Source organism: Mandrillus leucophaeus, unplaced genomic scaffold, assembly GCF_000951045.1.
Source record: "Mandrillus leucophaeus isolate KB7577 unplaced genomic scaffold, Mleu.le_1.0 Scaffold867, whole genome shotgun sequence".
Lineage (NCBI taxonomy): Eukaryota > Metazoa > Chordata > Mammalia > Primates > Cercopithecidae > Mandrillus > Mandrillus leucophaeus.
In genome coordinates, this window is record NW_012109441.1 from 135,498 (window position 1) to 150,878 (window position 15,381).

The window sequence follows — 15,381 nt, forward strand, 5'->3', positions numbered from 1 at the left end:
ATCTGTAAATTTGCAATGTGTGACCATGGCAGCAAAATTTAACAACGAAGTAGGCCCAATTGCCTTTTATAAGGCAATAAACTCAATGCATAAAGTACTTTACCTTTGGCTACCTCCCACCCCTTTCTCACATTTTACATCTTTTCAGGAGAAAATTCACACATCCAGTGCCACAGGGAAAAACCTAAAGCCTACCTCAACATTTTGAGTTCTTGGTTAAAGCATGAATGAGCCACAGAACTATTTTTCATTTAAACAAGAGCAAATTGTAGACCTAAAGATTAGTTCTAAGCACTCAGTTTACAAAAGTGAGATGGATTTATTAAAAACACAGCAAAAGCCTACTGGTTTAAAAATTAAAACAATCCGATTATAGGGTAGCTATTGCCTTTTCTCATTGCAAGAATATTTTCTTCAAAATTATCAAGACAATTCTTACGATGTTCCTTTTGAAACACTACAAAAACAAATATTAAGATAACTCAAAACTTGAATAATATTTTCTTTATTTACAAGTTAGAATCAACAAAGACAGTCCAGGGGACCAAATGGGGAGATGACTGAAACCCCCAGGGCCCCAAATGGAGCGGAAGGAAAAAGGGAAAACAGAGTAGAAAAAAAAAGTCAACGTAAAAAAAGAGCTCCCCCTTCTTCCCTCCCCGTGGAGGCTGAGGGGACCACGGCCCCACCCTTCCCCCCAGCCTTACCTAGCTTAAAATAAATTAGAACAAACAACCTCAAAACAGGGCCCTTAGAAGTGAATAGGGCAGCTATGGCCTCAGGTAACTCTACATCAGGGCTTTGCACATTCCCACCCTTGCCCTGCCCCATTTTGAATGGGGGCTCTGTGTCCAAGAGATCACTCCCCAATGGGGCTAGGAATTCAATGTTATTTTGTCCATGTCCCTCCTTCAGTAAATGTCCCTGCATCCCTCCCCCACTGCAGAGCCAGCTCTCCTAGAGGGGGGTGGGGGGGGTGTGAGATGAAGAAGTGTCACAGCAAAGGGGGAAGGGGCAGGTGGGGCAGGGTGGTCTAGGGGTCCGGTCCTGCGGAGCCTTCCTGCCCCATCTGGCCTGACCCCTTAGCCTGAGTCTGAATCACTGGTGTCTGAAGAGGACGACGATGAAGAGGAGGAGCTGGAATCTGAGCTGGAGCTGGAAGCGCTAAGGCGTGACACTGCTACTTGCTGTGCAGAGGATGACTCTGTTTTCTCATTCACTGCAGAACAAATTTGAAAGTTAAAGACGTTCAAGTCTGAATCTTCAATTGTCAATAAGAGTCACGAAGGCAGGATGCAGTCAATCTGTAGTGGCCTGTATGTACTCACCTTTCTTGGGGGGCTTTTTAGTGGAATTGAGCTGTCCGCTGACATCTTGTAACCGCTTTTCTAATTCCCGCTTTTTCTCCAAAGCTAGTTCCTCCTTTGTCTTTCCCACAGGCTTCTTAATGGCTAATGAAAGAAATTTATCAGGATACATTAAGATTGCCCCAAGCATCTTATTATGGGTCCCTAGGTTCCCAAGTTCCTTTCTTGAACATGAGGAATCAACCAACACATCCCATTATCCCAGGAGCTGACAATCCTGAAAGCAAACAGACCCCATTATCTTTCCTAATCTGTCCTCAGAACCACGAGATGAACCTCATTTCATACGTACTGTAGGGCTTCCGGGGTTTCTTACGCAGACAGGAAAGGACATAGCGCTCAAGCTCTCTAAGTGTGGATGGCTTGAGTGTTTCAAAATCAATCTCAATCTCTTCTGGGTTTGAATCACGTAAAGAGGGCTCCCTGGCTTGGATTATATGCACAACTCGGCCCAGCTTCTCCCCAGGTAATTTGTTGATGTCCAGGCTCAGCTGCCGCTTCTCATCGTAACTCATGGGCCTGCTCTCTTCCTCCTCCTCTGAATCATAACCTGTAGGCAGGGCAGGTGGGGCTGTCTTTGTGGCCTTTTTGGGGAGCCTATGGGCAAAAAGAGTTGTCAGCAAAAGAATCTTCATTAACCTCTCCTAGTATGTTCCCACTGTTATAATTCAGTGATCCTATTTCCTGCCCAGAGTGGAGCTTCTGCTTTTCCATTCAATGGCCAAGTCAGAGGTGGGGTACTGGGACACTGTATAGTGAAACAGTGTTTTATGGAACTCTTACCTGCCAAGTATTTTATTACATTTACTTTGGGCTTTCAAAACTTTATACAGGAATACCTCTTGGAGATAGAAAATTCTGAATTTGGTTCCAAACCATCGCAATAAGGTGAGTACCAAAATAAAATGAGTCACATTACTTGGTCGTTTGGCATTATGTTCTTGACTGTAAGTGGGCAATAGCATTAGGTCTTTAAAAAGACAATGTACGTACATACCTTAATGAAAAACTACTACTAAAAATGTGACACAAAAACATGTTGGAAAAACTGTTGACTCGCTCCATACAGGGTTGTCACAAATCTTCAATTAAAAAAAAACTGTAATTTCTAAAAAATCTCCCTAAGTGAAGCACAATAAAACAAAGTACACCCATCTAGGTATACTGGTATGGGTCTTTCCACTCCCTAAAACACTACCAAACTACACCATGGGCCAGGTGCAGTGCCTCACATCTGTAATCCCAGCCCTTTGGGAGGCCAAGGCTGACAGATCACTTAAGGTCAGTGCAAGACCAGCCTGCCCAACGTGGCAAAACCCCGTCTCTACTAAAACTACAGAAATCAGCCGAACACTAAAACTACAAAAATTAGCTGGGCTTGGTGGCGCAAGCCTGTAACCCCAGCTATTCGGGAAGCTGAGGCAGAACCGCTTGATTCCAAGAAGTGGAGGCTGCCATGAGCCGAGATGACGCCACTGCACTCCAGCTTAGAGTCTAAAACAAACAACAAAAACACACCAAAAAACCAAAAACTGATACGCCACTAAAAACAAAAGTCTAGACTCATTGATTTAGAGTAACAGGCAAACTACATGGCCCAGGGAACAAATCTCATCTGCCACTTGTCTTTGCAAATAAACTTATTGAAACACAGCCATCTTCATTTGTTTCTAGTTTATGGCTTTCAGAGTTCACTGTCAGAGTAGCTGTGAAAGACCCTATGACTCCCAAAGCCAGGGGTCCCAACCCCCAGACCAATACCCAGTCTGTAGCCTATTACTGGCCCACACAAGAGGTCAACAGCAGGCATGCGGGCATCACTGCCTCCTGTCAGATCAGCAGAAGCATTAGATTCTCGTAAGAGTATGAACCTGTGAACTGCATGTGGTAGGCATCTAGGCTGCATGCTCCTTATGGGAATCTAATGGCCCAATGATGTGAGGTGCAACAGTTTCATACCAAAAACCATCCCCTCAAACCCCGAGTGGAAAAATCTGTCTTCCATGGAACTGGTCCCTGGTGCCAAAAAGGTTGGAGACCAATGCTCAAAGCCTATTGTATCTGTTAACTGGCCATTTAGAAAAATCTTTGCAAAGAGAGATGGCATCCCCTGGAGAGAGAGAAATAGCCCAACTAGTCTCTGCTTCCTACTCTAACTCACTTGGTGCCACTTCCTCCAGAAGGTCCAAAGCCAGAAGGGCCTAAAGCAGCACTGCCACCCCCACTGCCACTTGCTTTCTTGGACTTCTTGGGCTGAGGTGGGCGGGGTGCCCGAGGCCCCTTGTCATCTTCATCGGCCCCAGCTCGGCCTCGATGTTTCTCTGCCTTCCGTTTCTTCTTTTTCTCTTTTTTCTCTCTTTTCCTCTTGGGCTTAGATATTGGACCCTGGGACAGAGCAGCCAGTTGTTCGTGCACTGCCCGAAGCTACAGAAAAAACAAGAAGTGGAAAAAGTAAATAAAGATAAAAAGACAAGAAGAAAAAATCAGGACAAAAAGCATGAACCTCTTACCCAGTAAAAACTTTTAAGAGTGACAAAATACCTGTTCCTGTAGTTCTGCTAAACGATGAGCCCTTTCTTCCTCCGAGTCTGAGCTTTCACTCTCTTCTTCTTCCTCCTCGTCCTCCTCATCTTCCTCCTCCTCTTCCTCAGAGGAGCTCTCACTGCTACTTTCCTCACTGGAGGACTCTGAAGATGATTTGGCCAAGCCAGGGGGCATGGCAGTAGAGACTGGTAAAGGCCCTGGTTCCAGTGGTTCATCTGGCATCTTGGCATAACGGAACTCAAATACATCCTATAAAGAGGCACAAACTCAAAACTATGCTGATGAACAGTGGGTGCCCTGCATACCCAGCCACCAAGTGATACAGCTCCAATTTACAACTGTACAGACCAGCGAGACCCTCATGTTGAGGCTACACAACACAGATGACAAAATAACTCCCCATACCATTTATTTTTCCAACTCCAACCTTTCCGCTCACCTGTAGCTTTCGTGCCATTGCCACAACATCGTGATCTGGGGGATTGTACTTATAGCAGTTGGAGAACATAAGCCGTACATCAGCAGCAAACTCCTGTGCATCCCGGTAATCACGGTTCTCCATCTTCCGCTGCAGAAGGAGGCAGCATCAGAAGCTGCACAGGCAGGAAGACTCACCTTTCCCTGCCAACCCCAGACACCACAAGAAGAGCCCTCTCTTGAGAGCACAGTGGGGATGACCTTAAGGATCTGTGCCCTGGGGTTCAAGTTTGAAGTCAAAGGAATTTGGGTGGGTTGAAGAGATATTTATGTCTAGAAAAAGAAATCATTTCTAAGTGACAGAAAAGAGGTGGCCTATGACTGTCTTTCCACCCCATAACTTCCTTAACCCAACACTGCCACAACGTTAGTACTTAATTATAAACAGTATTGTTCCCAAGACAAAGAAACCCCACCCTACTGTTTCAAACTCCAGAAAATATGAATTCTCAAACACCAGACCTTCTTTCTGTTCCACTATTATTTTATAAAAGTAAACTGCCAAGAACCAAAGACTGCTGTGTGCCCACATAAGGATACTTAATGTTTTGCACCTAGGCTCCCATCACTGCCTGAGCATCCCATCTGCCCATGCAGTGGGTACCTTGACAGTGCTGAGGTCCATGGGGTGCTTAATGATGTCATGGTAGTCATGCAGGCCAAGTGCAGAAGCATCCACTGGTTTATAGAAAGGCCAAGCATAGGCAGCATGCTTCTTAGAGAGTAACTCCTTCAAAATGCCATTGCAATGTTTTAATTGTTCTGAAAGCTTTCCTTTCTTAGAGCTCTGGTGTTGTTGCTGAGAGTCAGGCAAGTCTTTGCGTGGGGGCTTGATGGGGCGACCACTCTCTCTACGCATAGGGGGAAGCCGTGCTGCTTTAGGCTCAAGACTCCCAGGAGGGCTAGCTGGAGAACCAGGAGCCAGGATGGCTGTAGGTGTAGGGGTGGTAGTATCTGCTTTCCGCTTTACGCCTTTTTTCTGCAGAAAGAAAGATAAGGAATCTATTACTCCAAGCCCACCTTACTTAAGACCCTTGCCTCCCTGCTGCCCAGAGGAAATCCACAGATCATACCTTGGCAAGAGGCTGGGCTGGAGGAGCTGCAGTAACAGCAAGGAGCGGGGGTCCAGCAGAGTGCAAGGACTTGAGAAGTGGAGAGGAAATGACTGATGGGTGGGGAATGTTGAGGACAGTGGTAGGTATCTCAGGTGGGGGAGTATACAGGGCTGTGTGTGACACAGAAGAGACGGCAGGCACCTGATGGGCACTGGTAACACTTCCCTGGAGTGCTAGGAAAAAGGAAAAAAGCAAGTATAGTTTGATTCTCTTTCCCCTATCTTTAGGTGTCCATTTGCAAAACTCCTACTCTTCCTACCTGCCAACTTGGCCCCCTTCTTGTGGCTGTTCTTAGGGATGGTCACCACCAGTTCTTGTTCTTCTTGTGGCATTGATGCAACTTTCTGTAGGAAGATCTTTTCCAGAGTTTGTGCCATTAGGACAATATCATCAGTGGGCTATGAGAACACAGACAACAATGAAGAAAGTTAAAAAAAATGCCAACCGAAGATAGACATACACCATCTTTCTCAGAGGCATTCAGACTCTAGGCCATTACCATACCCCCCGCAAGTCACCTTGTCATCAAATCTTGAAGAAAATTTCCTACTCCAGGCCGCTACTAATTTCCACTTTCTCTTAACTGTGTCTCCCAAAATACTAAAGAAGAAAAAACTACATGGTCCTTTAAAGTTCAGAAGAGATTAAGAGCTGAAAAGAGATCCCTAGTCTACTCAGGTCTCTGGTGCTCTCTAAGAAATAGGGCCACCACCCCCCCAAGTATGAAGTGTTCTACTTAAATAACCTTTAACTGGAGCTCTGAAGTCACATCACTGTGTTCAATAGTACCATCTAGAATCAGGTTTTGAAAACTGACTACTCTACCTGGGTAACACCCTTACTAGCAAAGCATTTAAGCTTTATGTAGACAAAGCATCTAGCAATAATAGAAGTCATTGTTTATCTGCATCTGCTAAATGAACACACAGAAAAACTCACCTTGTTGTAAATGTAACAGTTGGTGAACATGGTATTAAAATCTTGCATACACTCTGAGGCAGCCCAATAATAATTGTTTTCAAGTCTCCTCTTAATAGTACCCATGTCCATAGGCTGTTTTATAATTTTGTGATAATCCTAAATAGAGAAATGTTAGGTCAGAACCATAGGAAAATAAATGCTTACAGACACTACGGATCCCCGACTCTCTCTCACACACACACACACCCCCTCTAAGCATCAAAGGAATATTTACTTAAACTGCGGCCCCAGTTAAACTGTGGGACAAAATAAATAAATATTCTTGACACCCACAGGGAGGCCCCTGCTGCCTTTCTCTAACCACCCACCTCCCACCCACTCTGGAAACTTCCCATCCTGTGACATTACCTCTGGGGCTGGCTATCCATGGGCTGCATGAGGGAAAGGAAGAAGCTAAGAATTTTGGCCACCGTGGTCCTCTCCCCAACCCGAGGTGGGAATCTGTAAAATGGAGCCAGGGCACAAAAGTTAAGGAAGGACACATGGAGGGCACAAGGAAAGATGCCAAGATAGTTACAGCAAGCGGTCGGATCAATCACAAAGGACCAAGAATCCAGAAATCTGGTGGCTAACTGCCCTACAGGGGAGAAATGGGAACTCCCTAGGGGCCGCAGCATCTACACTAGGCAGACCACCCCCATTCACACGCAGTCTTGCTCATCCCATACCTCCCAGGCTCCAATGTCTCTACTCACCGGTAGACCCAGTTTGACAGCATCCACAGGCTGCCGGAATGGCCATGCGAACTGATGTTTCCACAGAGCCTTCATCACTACCTTGTGTAGGTATTGCAGCTGGTTGGTAACTCGTCCTGGCTTTTTGGGATTGGACACCTCCGGGGGTGGTGGGTTGGCAGGGGTCAGTTGCAAAGCAGGCACCGAAGCCATTGTGGGGCTCTCAAATCCCTCATACAAGAGGGAGGGTTTTCGAATCCTTTTCCCTGGTGCCGCTGCTTCTGGGCCCAGCCCCAGCAACCCTGCATTCCCTTCCCCAGGGAGCCTGTAAAGATGGGAAACAAAATTAGGGCAATATCGTGCAAATCAGAAAAAAGTGCATTTGCACAAAGGTCTGATAAATCCAGATGTTGGCCCTAGTGAGGTGGTTGCGCTTATGCCAAGTGATTTAAGCAGAAACAATATCCAAACAATCTGTGGAGCTTTTATTGCTGGCCCTGCCTTTCTTTTATTAGTATTTTTAGTATACTATCTAGATCCCACCTTCTGAACTCTAATGACTTCTTTTTCGTATTTTAAACTCTAAAATTGTTTCTGATAGGGCACAATATCTCAGAACTACAGCCCTATGGGGATGGGGCTTAAGCAAGATGGGAGGAGCTAAGAAACTCAAACCCCAAGCTTCCTCCTCACTGAGGGGTTTGGTGGTTGCCATGGTGGTTGAGCGCTGGTGAAAAGAGGAAGAGAACAAATTATGGACATAGAAAATTCCATAAAATGCTGGTAAGACACCGAATAATCCACCTAGATAGAAGAGAGAGCACCATCTTCCACAAGGTCTGGGTAGTTAATGCCACAACAGAACATGGACTAAAAACTCAAATGAAAAACCATACCAACTTAATTAAAAAACATCCAGACAAGGAAGCATTTGTCAAACTTCACAGCCCGAAACTGCCAAGCCCCCAAAATTATTCGCACCAAATGAAAGTCTCCTCACTCCAAGAAAGTCAAAAACCCGTACAAAACAGCCAAGGTCACCAAGTGATAGCCCCCTCCACCCACCCACTACACAACACGATTCCACTACCAGTTCCCCACTATAGCACCCCTCCAGACACCAAACGCCAACAGTGGTTCATCTACAGTCCCTCTGGTGCTCCTCCGATGAGTTTCCTACCACCTAAGATTTACGACATTATATGGGAAACTCATTGTTTACAACGCAGTGCTGAACGAGGAACCTTAGCTCTACCCTCCTGCTCCGAACGAAACCCCTAATATTAGGAAAAAACAATGCCTCCAACAACAAACACCACATACAACCCACTCGCCCAAAGAAAACAAAAGATTTAATGACATATCCTGGGCGTTAGGAACCCGCAGACTTGGAGAGTGATCCCTTTACCCTTCTCCGGGAATCCCCGTTGCCAGTCCCTTAAGCTATCACCATGGCAACCCTACAGAGCGCTAGAGGTGGCCGTGAATCCCCCCAAAAAGCTATGACAAACCGCCGCTAGACACCAGACCGACCCACCAAACGCCAGAGCTGCTGTCCACCCTCACTACACTCCACCGCCAAACTAGCTCTGCCTGACTCGGTGAAGACTGAGCCACGGCGGCATCAAGTGTATAAAATGACAACCTGTATTCCCCTCCATGCGCAGTAGCCGGGCCGCCACCACCGTTCCAAAACCGTCGCTCAATGCCCTCCGCGCGGCCGAGTCAACAGCCGCGCCGCCAAACAGCAGCGCGCCGGGGCCGCTCCGTACTCCCCCCGAGCACGGCGCCCCACACCCCTGCGCCGCCGCCCGCAACATCCCCTTCCCACACGCGGCTCCCGGGAACGTACTTGTTGTGAGGGGTCACGTTTTGCAGCATCTTGACCGCAGGGAACCGGCGCTGCCCTCAGCCGCGGGAAGTCCGGGTGGCCTCGGTTCCGCTCACCGCCCGGTCCAGCATAACCTAGTAAGTACGGGGGAGGCCGTTCCTCTTGGGCCTCCAGGCAACAAACCCCCTGCCGGACCGGCACGAAAGCAGTCTCTTTGGGGCCTCTCGGAGAGCTCCAGGCAGCTTGGCGCGCTCTGCAGACGGCGGACAGCAAGAAAATGGCGGCGGCCTCCGCTGAGGCGGGCGACTAAGGAGGGACTGACTCTTCAAAGGACGGTCCCCGATCTCAGACACCGTCGTCGATATAGCCCGCTGTTGCTCTGCAGGGATCCCCTCTTCTTGTCGGGAGCCTACGGGGCGGACGCGGTCCCGTTTCGATCTCGGATGGAGGCGGATGAACACGAAAAGTGGTTTAGGGAGCCGCCGCCTCCATCTTTGAAATCCTCTTGAGGGCGGAGTAGAAGGGGAGGACAGACTCCGAGGATTGGGCGGGGCCCGAAAAAGGGGAGCTTCAGGGGCTTCTATGGGGTCTGTACTGTCCGCTGGGACCAGTCATAGGCCAGGACGAAGGCCATTTCCAAACGGATGGAGGTGGATTGTAATGGCGGCCCCAGACGACTCGAAGGCTCTGTATCAGTAGGCAGAATCCTCCAGCTCGTTCTAGAGGCTGCTCCACTCCAGCGCGAAATGGCGCCGCCGAGCCCCGCGCCAGCCCTTTATATATAGGCGGGGAGGAGGAGCTTCGCCGCTCATGCGCGCCACCCCGCTCGAGATTTCCCCCACCCCCTCCGCGCGCGCGCGCTCGCTCACGCGGGTGAAGAAGCTGAGTCGAAGGGGAAGGAACACCTCTCCGCGGGAGCTTTTTCTATTGGCCAGCCGCAACGATGACGTCATAAACTTCATTTCCAAGGTGTCAGTCACCAGGCAGAAGAGTGCCGCAGAGACCCACAGGGAAGTGGCAACCCGCCACATCTCCAAGCCAATTGGCTGAGCTGTGGTCCGCCGAATCCAGGCAAAGAGGATGGTTGGAAGGGGTGCGGAAGCCATCGCCCCACAGCCTCCAGCACCCTCTCCCCGCCTCCCCTTCCAACAAAGTCTTCCCAGGCTTCCATGCACAGCACAACTGGAGACTGCCAAGCTCGGGCAGGTCGTGCCATTCGTAGCTCCTCCATTGGCCAGACCGGCAGGGAAACGGGAGGGGTCGCGTGGGCGTAGCCTGCCTGGGCCCTCCAGGGGTGTGGCCGCAAGACGCCCGGCGGGTGGTGGTTCTCGGCGGTAAGGCAGCTGCAGCGAAGAATCTGAAACGAGGAAGAAGACGCCATCTTAGAAGCCGCGGCCTGTTCCTCTATGGCGAACAGCTACGGGCTTCAGAACGGCGACGAGGGGATCTAACGTTTCCATGCCCCACAATGTAAAACACAGGCTTGCCAAAGTCTTAAAATACTCCACTCCCTCCCCCAAACCAAATAATGGAAAGACAAGAGCAAAACACTCATTATTTACTGTTTAGTCCCAAAGACTACAAAAACTAGAATACGTCTCCCAAATTTGCACGTCCAAGCGCCTTTCTAATCCCTCCCCCTCACACCTACGATTACCAATACATTTCTGCTCGTTCGAAAAAACCTCGGCAACCCTGAAGTGGGATTAAAATCTCCAAACGCATCCAATGTAACCCACCTCACCTCTTCCTCAAACTCCATTCCGGCGTCTGGCTCAGAGCAGAAAAAACAAGTCCTGTGAGGGGTGACTTACGGGAAAAACCCTCCCCCTCCAGGAGAGCTCGGACCTTTCCCCACACGCCACACCACCCCTAAGGGTATCCGCCTCTTAGGGGCCCTCCGCCACGGGGGCGAAAGAACCCCCCCGCCCCCCCACCAGGGTCCGGAGTCCTCCCCACGGAGCGGCTGGTCCATCGGTCAGCGCCAGGGAGGAGGGCGAGCGGAGGAGGCGGCGGCTGCGGCTCAGACTAGCCCTCCCCCTCCTCCCCTCCTCCCCTCCCCCCGGCCGTCCGCCTCCGAGGAGGGGCAGGAGCCATTTTGGGAGCTCAGTTTCGCCCCCTCCCCCCAACTTACTCAAGTCTTCCTCATAACTTGGTTATCTAAATAAGGGTGCAGACTCTATGAATAAACCAGAGCCCAAAGTCTGGATCTCCAGAGCATCTCTGGGGCCGTCCCCGCCCCCTTACAAGAGAGTGAAAGGATTTCCCCCACCCGAGAAAACCTGGGCTTTGGCGGGGCGTCCCCTCCCCCGTTTCCCCTTTCTTCGCTACCAGGGAGAAAACAAACTTGTGTACCTATCAGGGAAAAGTAATCAGCGTAGGTGAACAAATACACGGTAAGATTCCCCCTCCCCCGGGAAGGACTCGTGAGGGCCTAGGTCCTTTAGCTGCAACCATGCCACCCTCCCTTCTCTGCAGTAGCCCTTCAGCTCCAACCTCGGTTACTGCGTCTAAAATGGCCGCCAGTCTCCTGTCTTCTTACCCCTAGTAGGGCAAACCCGGGGAGGGCGGGGGAAAATGAGCATCGGGAGAGCAGAGTCCCCTTCCCCCAGCCAGGGATCAGGCCTTGGCCCCCAAAAGTACAAGCGGCCCCGTCCGGGTGGCTGCAGCAGGGAGGGCAATGACACAGCAACTTTGCAGAGGCCTCCTCCCCTCCCCCTAGTGGCCCAACCGCCCAAATCCGCTTTTCTCCACCCGGGCTCTGCAGGCCAGGACAGAGGCCCATCAGGGGGCCGGCCGTAGAAGAAGAACTTAGCAGGCTGAGAAAATACCAGGCCTTAGAAAGGAAAAGGGCAGCCAGACATTGCTCTCGTTTATTCCCTGCATTCCGGAAAATCACTGCCTCCCGATCCTCTATCCTCCCTTCCCCCACATGAGTCACCAGGGAGGCTACTGCTACTCAGTAATTTGGGAAAGTAACTCTTTTCCTCCTTTCCGTTCCCTCCCCCGCAGTACACAAGGAGAGAACTGTTCAGGACTGGGGGAGGGGATGAGGGAGGCGAGGGAAGAGGCCACCCTGGAGAAACCCGAAACCTTGGGAGCTGTGAAATCATTCCAGGTCCCGAGCCTCCCTCGCATCTCAGACCACGCTTTCTAGACCCCCTACTGCCAGCACCCACCTTGGGCCTGGTTTCTGTTCCTAAGCAGACCTCAAGCTTTCAGCTTGTGAGACCCCCAGCCTGGAGTAGACATGTGCTCAGTAAAGATCCTACAGGGGCAAAAGGCCCCACAGGCCGTGTCCACGTGAATGCACACAAATTCGGTAAGCGACTCGAAGCGTAACCTCCAGCCTGCAGTGTGACCACTGGAGCTCCCCTACCGCCAACACAAAGGGCGCACAGCAATGCTCCCTCCAGAGGCTCTGGGGAGAAAAGAAGTTGGCGCCTGGGAACAACCTCAGTTCACAGCCTGGGTGGCCAACTCCTAAAGCATTCACATCCACGGGTAGGGGCCACAGCCACCACTCCTCAGCCCACCGCCAGGTCACCCCCCCTCGGCCGCCGATGGATCCCTTCTCACCTGGCTCCCGGCTGCTGTGCCCCCAGGGGACGAATGGAATGGGGGGGGCCACACCGCCCCCTAACCCTTTTGCCCTCCAATTGGTATGGAGGCATGAGGCTGGCCATTCCCATCCCCCCCCCAGTGGCCCTCTCCCGCTCGCCCCCCTCTACGCTCCCATTGGCTGTAAAAGGTTTGAAAGACAAATCTTCCCACTCTCAGCATTCTTTTCTGAACCCCAAGAATCCCCCTCCCGGACTCCCCACCATTGGCTAAGCACTTGACTGACAACATCTCCGCCCCACAAGGGCCCCTTCTCACCTGGATCCTAAAGCCTTCCAGGGGGCCTCCAAAGTTGCCCTCGGCTTGGTACGGGGTATGTAATCCGGGGTGTCAACCCCCCCCGGAAAACGAAGCCGTGTTGGGGGAGGGGGCGTAGCCCCCAGCCCCTCCCTTCCCGAACGGGCTGGGGGGTGGGGAAAGCACCGGGGCCGCGCGGCCACGTCAGCAGCGCCCAGATTGGCTGACGGGGGTCACGTGCCCGCTGCCCCCCCCAAGCCACGAGGACTAGTTTTCCGAACGTTCCTGGGGGTCGCGCAAGGGGCCAAGGGGGCCGCATGGCCCAGACCTATGTCCCGAAACCCAGAGCGCTATAATGCTGCTGCTTGTCCATATCCCCAGCTTCCTATCCCGCAGTCCTCGACTCTGTCCCCCCCACTCGCCTCTCCATACGGGTTCAGCATGGCTGCCGCAGACCAGGAACACGCACAGCGCAGGCGCAAGGGTGCGCCCTGACTGGGGGAGGGGAAAGGAGTGCCGGAGGCGGCGGGGAGAGCCGTAGTGCGCAGGCGTCCGGGCCGGAATCGCAGCTCCGGCGGCGGGGCTCGGAGCGCGCGCATTTGGTTGTGGGGGGGAGCCGTCGGCGCCTCAGCGCCCCCTCCCCCACTACCCGCGGCCTAGCTGGGTAGCCGCAGGCGACCAGGCTTGTTTCCTTCTAGGTGGGTGTAAGGTGCACCTTGGCTGGTCTTGGCCTGAAACCAGCGGAAGCGCGCGCCGGGAAGCTGTTGTCAGCGGAGGAGAATGGGGCCTGGACCTGGAGATATGAGGGTCTGCAGAGAGGGGCCCCTTTCCTGGTGTCGTGTGGTGCGACCACTGGACAGGGCGTTTCTCGCCCTCGTCGCGCCTGTCGCGCGGAGGGATGAGGTGCGGACCGCAGACATGGACTTCGTATTCGGCTTTAGTCTTAGGCAGCCTTACAATTCCTCCGTGCCATGAACCTACGCTAGACTTTTCTTTAGTGAGACCTGTGAGTCCCTGGACTGCTCTATCTTGTACGATATTTACCAGCTGATCACTTTTCCTTCTCTATCTCGTAGTGTACCGTTTAAACCTCTTATACTCTTAAAGGTACGACCTCTACTCTCTCAATCTTGAGTGAATCCCCCAAAATTTTGGAATTGGTAACATAAAATGTTATGGTGATTCAGTTGCCAGCTAAAAAGTAAGCCTTTGTCATTAGCCGATAACCTCTCCCTTGATTACCCAGAGTACGGTCTAGATTTTCACGCTGCAGACCCTAATCTCTCCTCACCGACAGATGGCACCTCACAGAACAGAAAGGCCAACTTGCAGAACTCCTGGCTTCCCATTTCCCACCTGCAAACTGGGTCAAGTGTGTATTCCTTTACCATTTCACCAGAGGTCCTCCCTTCGGTTTAAGGAAATCCTTTACTATTGACCTGGTCAACCTTCTCTATTACCCGAAGGCTCTCTTCCTTTCTCCGCCCTTTGACCTTTTTAACTTTTCTCTTGGTTTCCCTGCTGACAAAAAGAGAACAACCCTCTCAATCACCTGCCCTCTTAGTGACTCATTTCTCTCAGCTCCCTTGCACAGCCAAGACCTGAAATTGAAATTATCCTTACTATCTCAATTCTTTGTCACCCTCTCTCTCCCCATCCCCACTCCTCAAGCCACCTCTGTCAGGCTGCTATCACCAAAACTTTTCTGGCACATGTCACCAAGAACCTCCTAAGTGGCAAAGTCAGGAAGCACTTCACAGTTCTCACCTTATTTGACCTCTGAGGCATTAGACATTTGATCATGTTTCCTTCCTGACATTCTCTCTACCGTTGACTTCTATGACCACTCTCACTTGTTTCTTTTTCTATTTGTCTAACTGTTCCTCTCCAGTCTCAGTGGATTTTTCTTCCTTAGCCCCTTTTTATGTGTTAATGTTTGCCGTGATTCTTGTTTGCTTCTAATTCTGTTTGAGCCACTCCATGGCTCAAAGCCTCTCAAGTCTGAATCTTTAGTTCACACAGCTCTTTAAGCTAAACTTCCTACTTGGATAACTCTCAGACACCAATATGTTCAAAATTGATGCAATCTCTATACACTCCAGACCTGCTCTTTCTCTTCTGTTATCCCGAGTAATGGCGGCTATTAAACCCCAAAGCCTATAATCTGGGAGCCTGTTGTTGATTTCCTTTTCTCATACCCTTACAGACTCATAATTTTGCCTCTTAACTATGCATCAACTCACCCTTCTGTCCTAGTTCTATCACCTGAGCTGTACGAACAGTCTCCTAAATTATCTCCTAGACACATGGCTATTTGGATTTAAATTAATACAATTTTAAATTTAGTGTCTCAATATACTAGCCACATTTTAAGTTCTCAATTGCCACATGTGAGTAGTGGCTGTCATATGGGAAAGCACAGATTATTGAACATTTGTGTCATTGCAAGTAGTTTTTTTTTTTCCTGATACGGAGTCGGAGCCTTGCTCTGTCGCCCAGGATGGAGTGCAGTGGCGCGGTCTTGGCTTACTACA

The 15,381-nt window shown here is 50.6% G+C and overlaps 1 protein-coding gene across 4 annotated transcripts; it reads right to left on the reverse strand.

Annotated features, from left to right (window-relative positions):
- Window positions 1–476: 476 nt before the first annotated feature.
- BRD2 (bromodomain containing 2) lies at window positions 477–13,311 on the reverse strand. Of its 4 annotated transcripts, XM_011968942.1 has the most exons (14): window positions 10,734–11,096; window positions 9,011–10,346; window positions 7,180–7,483; window positions 6,833–6,925; window positions 6,443–6,580; window positions 5,763–5,901; window positions 5,462–5,676; window positions 4,993–5,367; window positions 4,351–4,479; window positions 3,909–4,160; window positions 3,529–3,791; window positions 1,660–1,964; window positions 1,329–1,451; window positions 483–1,219 (listed from the first exon to the last, which is right to left on the reverse strand). In XM_011968942.1, exons 5-14 carry the CDS (start codon window positions 6,551–6,553, stop codon window positions 1,083–1,085), a joined length of 2,049 nt encoding a protein of 682 aa, XP_011824332.1. In that variant the 5' UTR covers window positions 6,554–6,580; window positions 6,833–6,925; window positions 7,180–7,483; window positions 9,011–10,346; window positions 10,734–11,096; the 3' UTR covers window positions 483–1,082. The 4 variants fall into 4 exon arrangements, with proteins under 4 accessions (XP_011824330.1, XP_011824332.1, XP_011824329.1 ...); XM_011968940.1 differs by lacking the exons at window positions 6,833–6,925; window positions 10,734–11,096 and adding an exon at window positions 12,869–13,311 and having other exon boundaries at window positions 477–1,219; XM_011968939.1 differs by lacking the exon at window positions 6,833–6,925.
- Window positions 13,312–15,381: the final 2,070 nt, after the last annotated feature.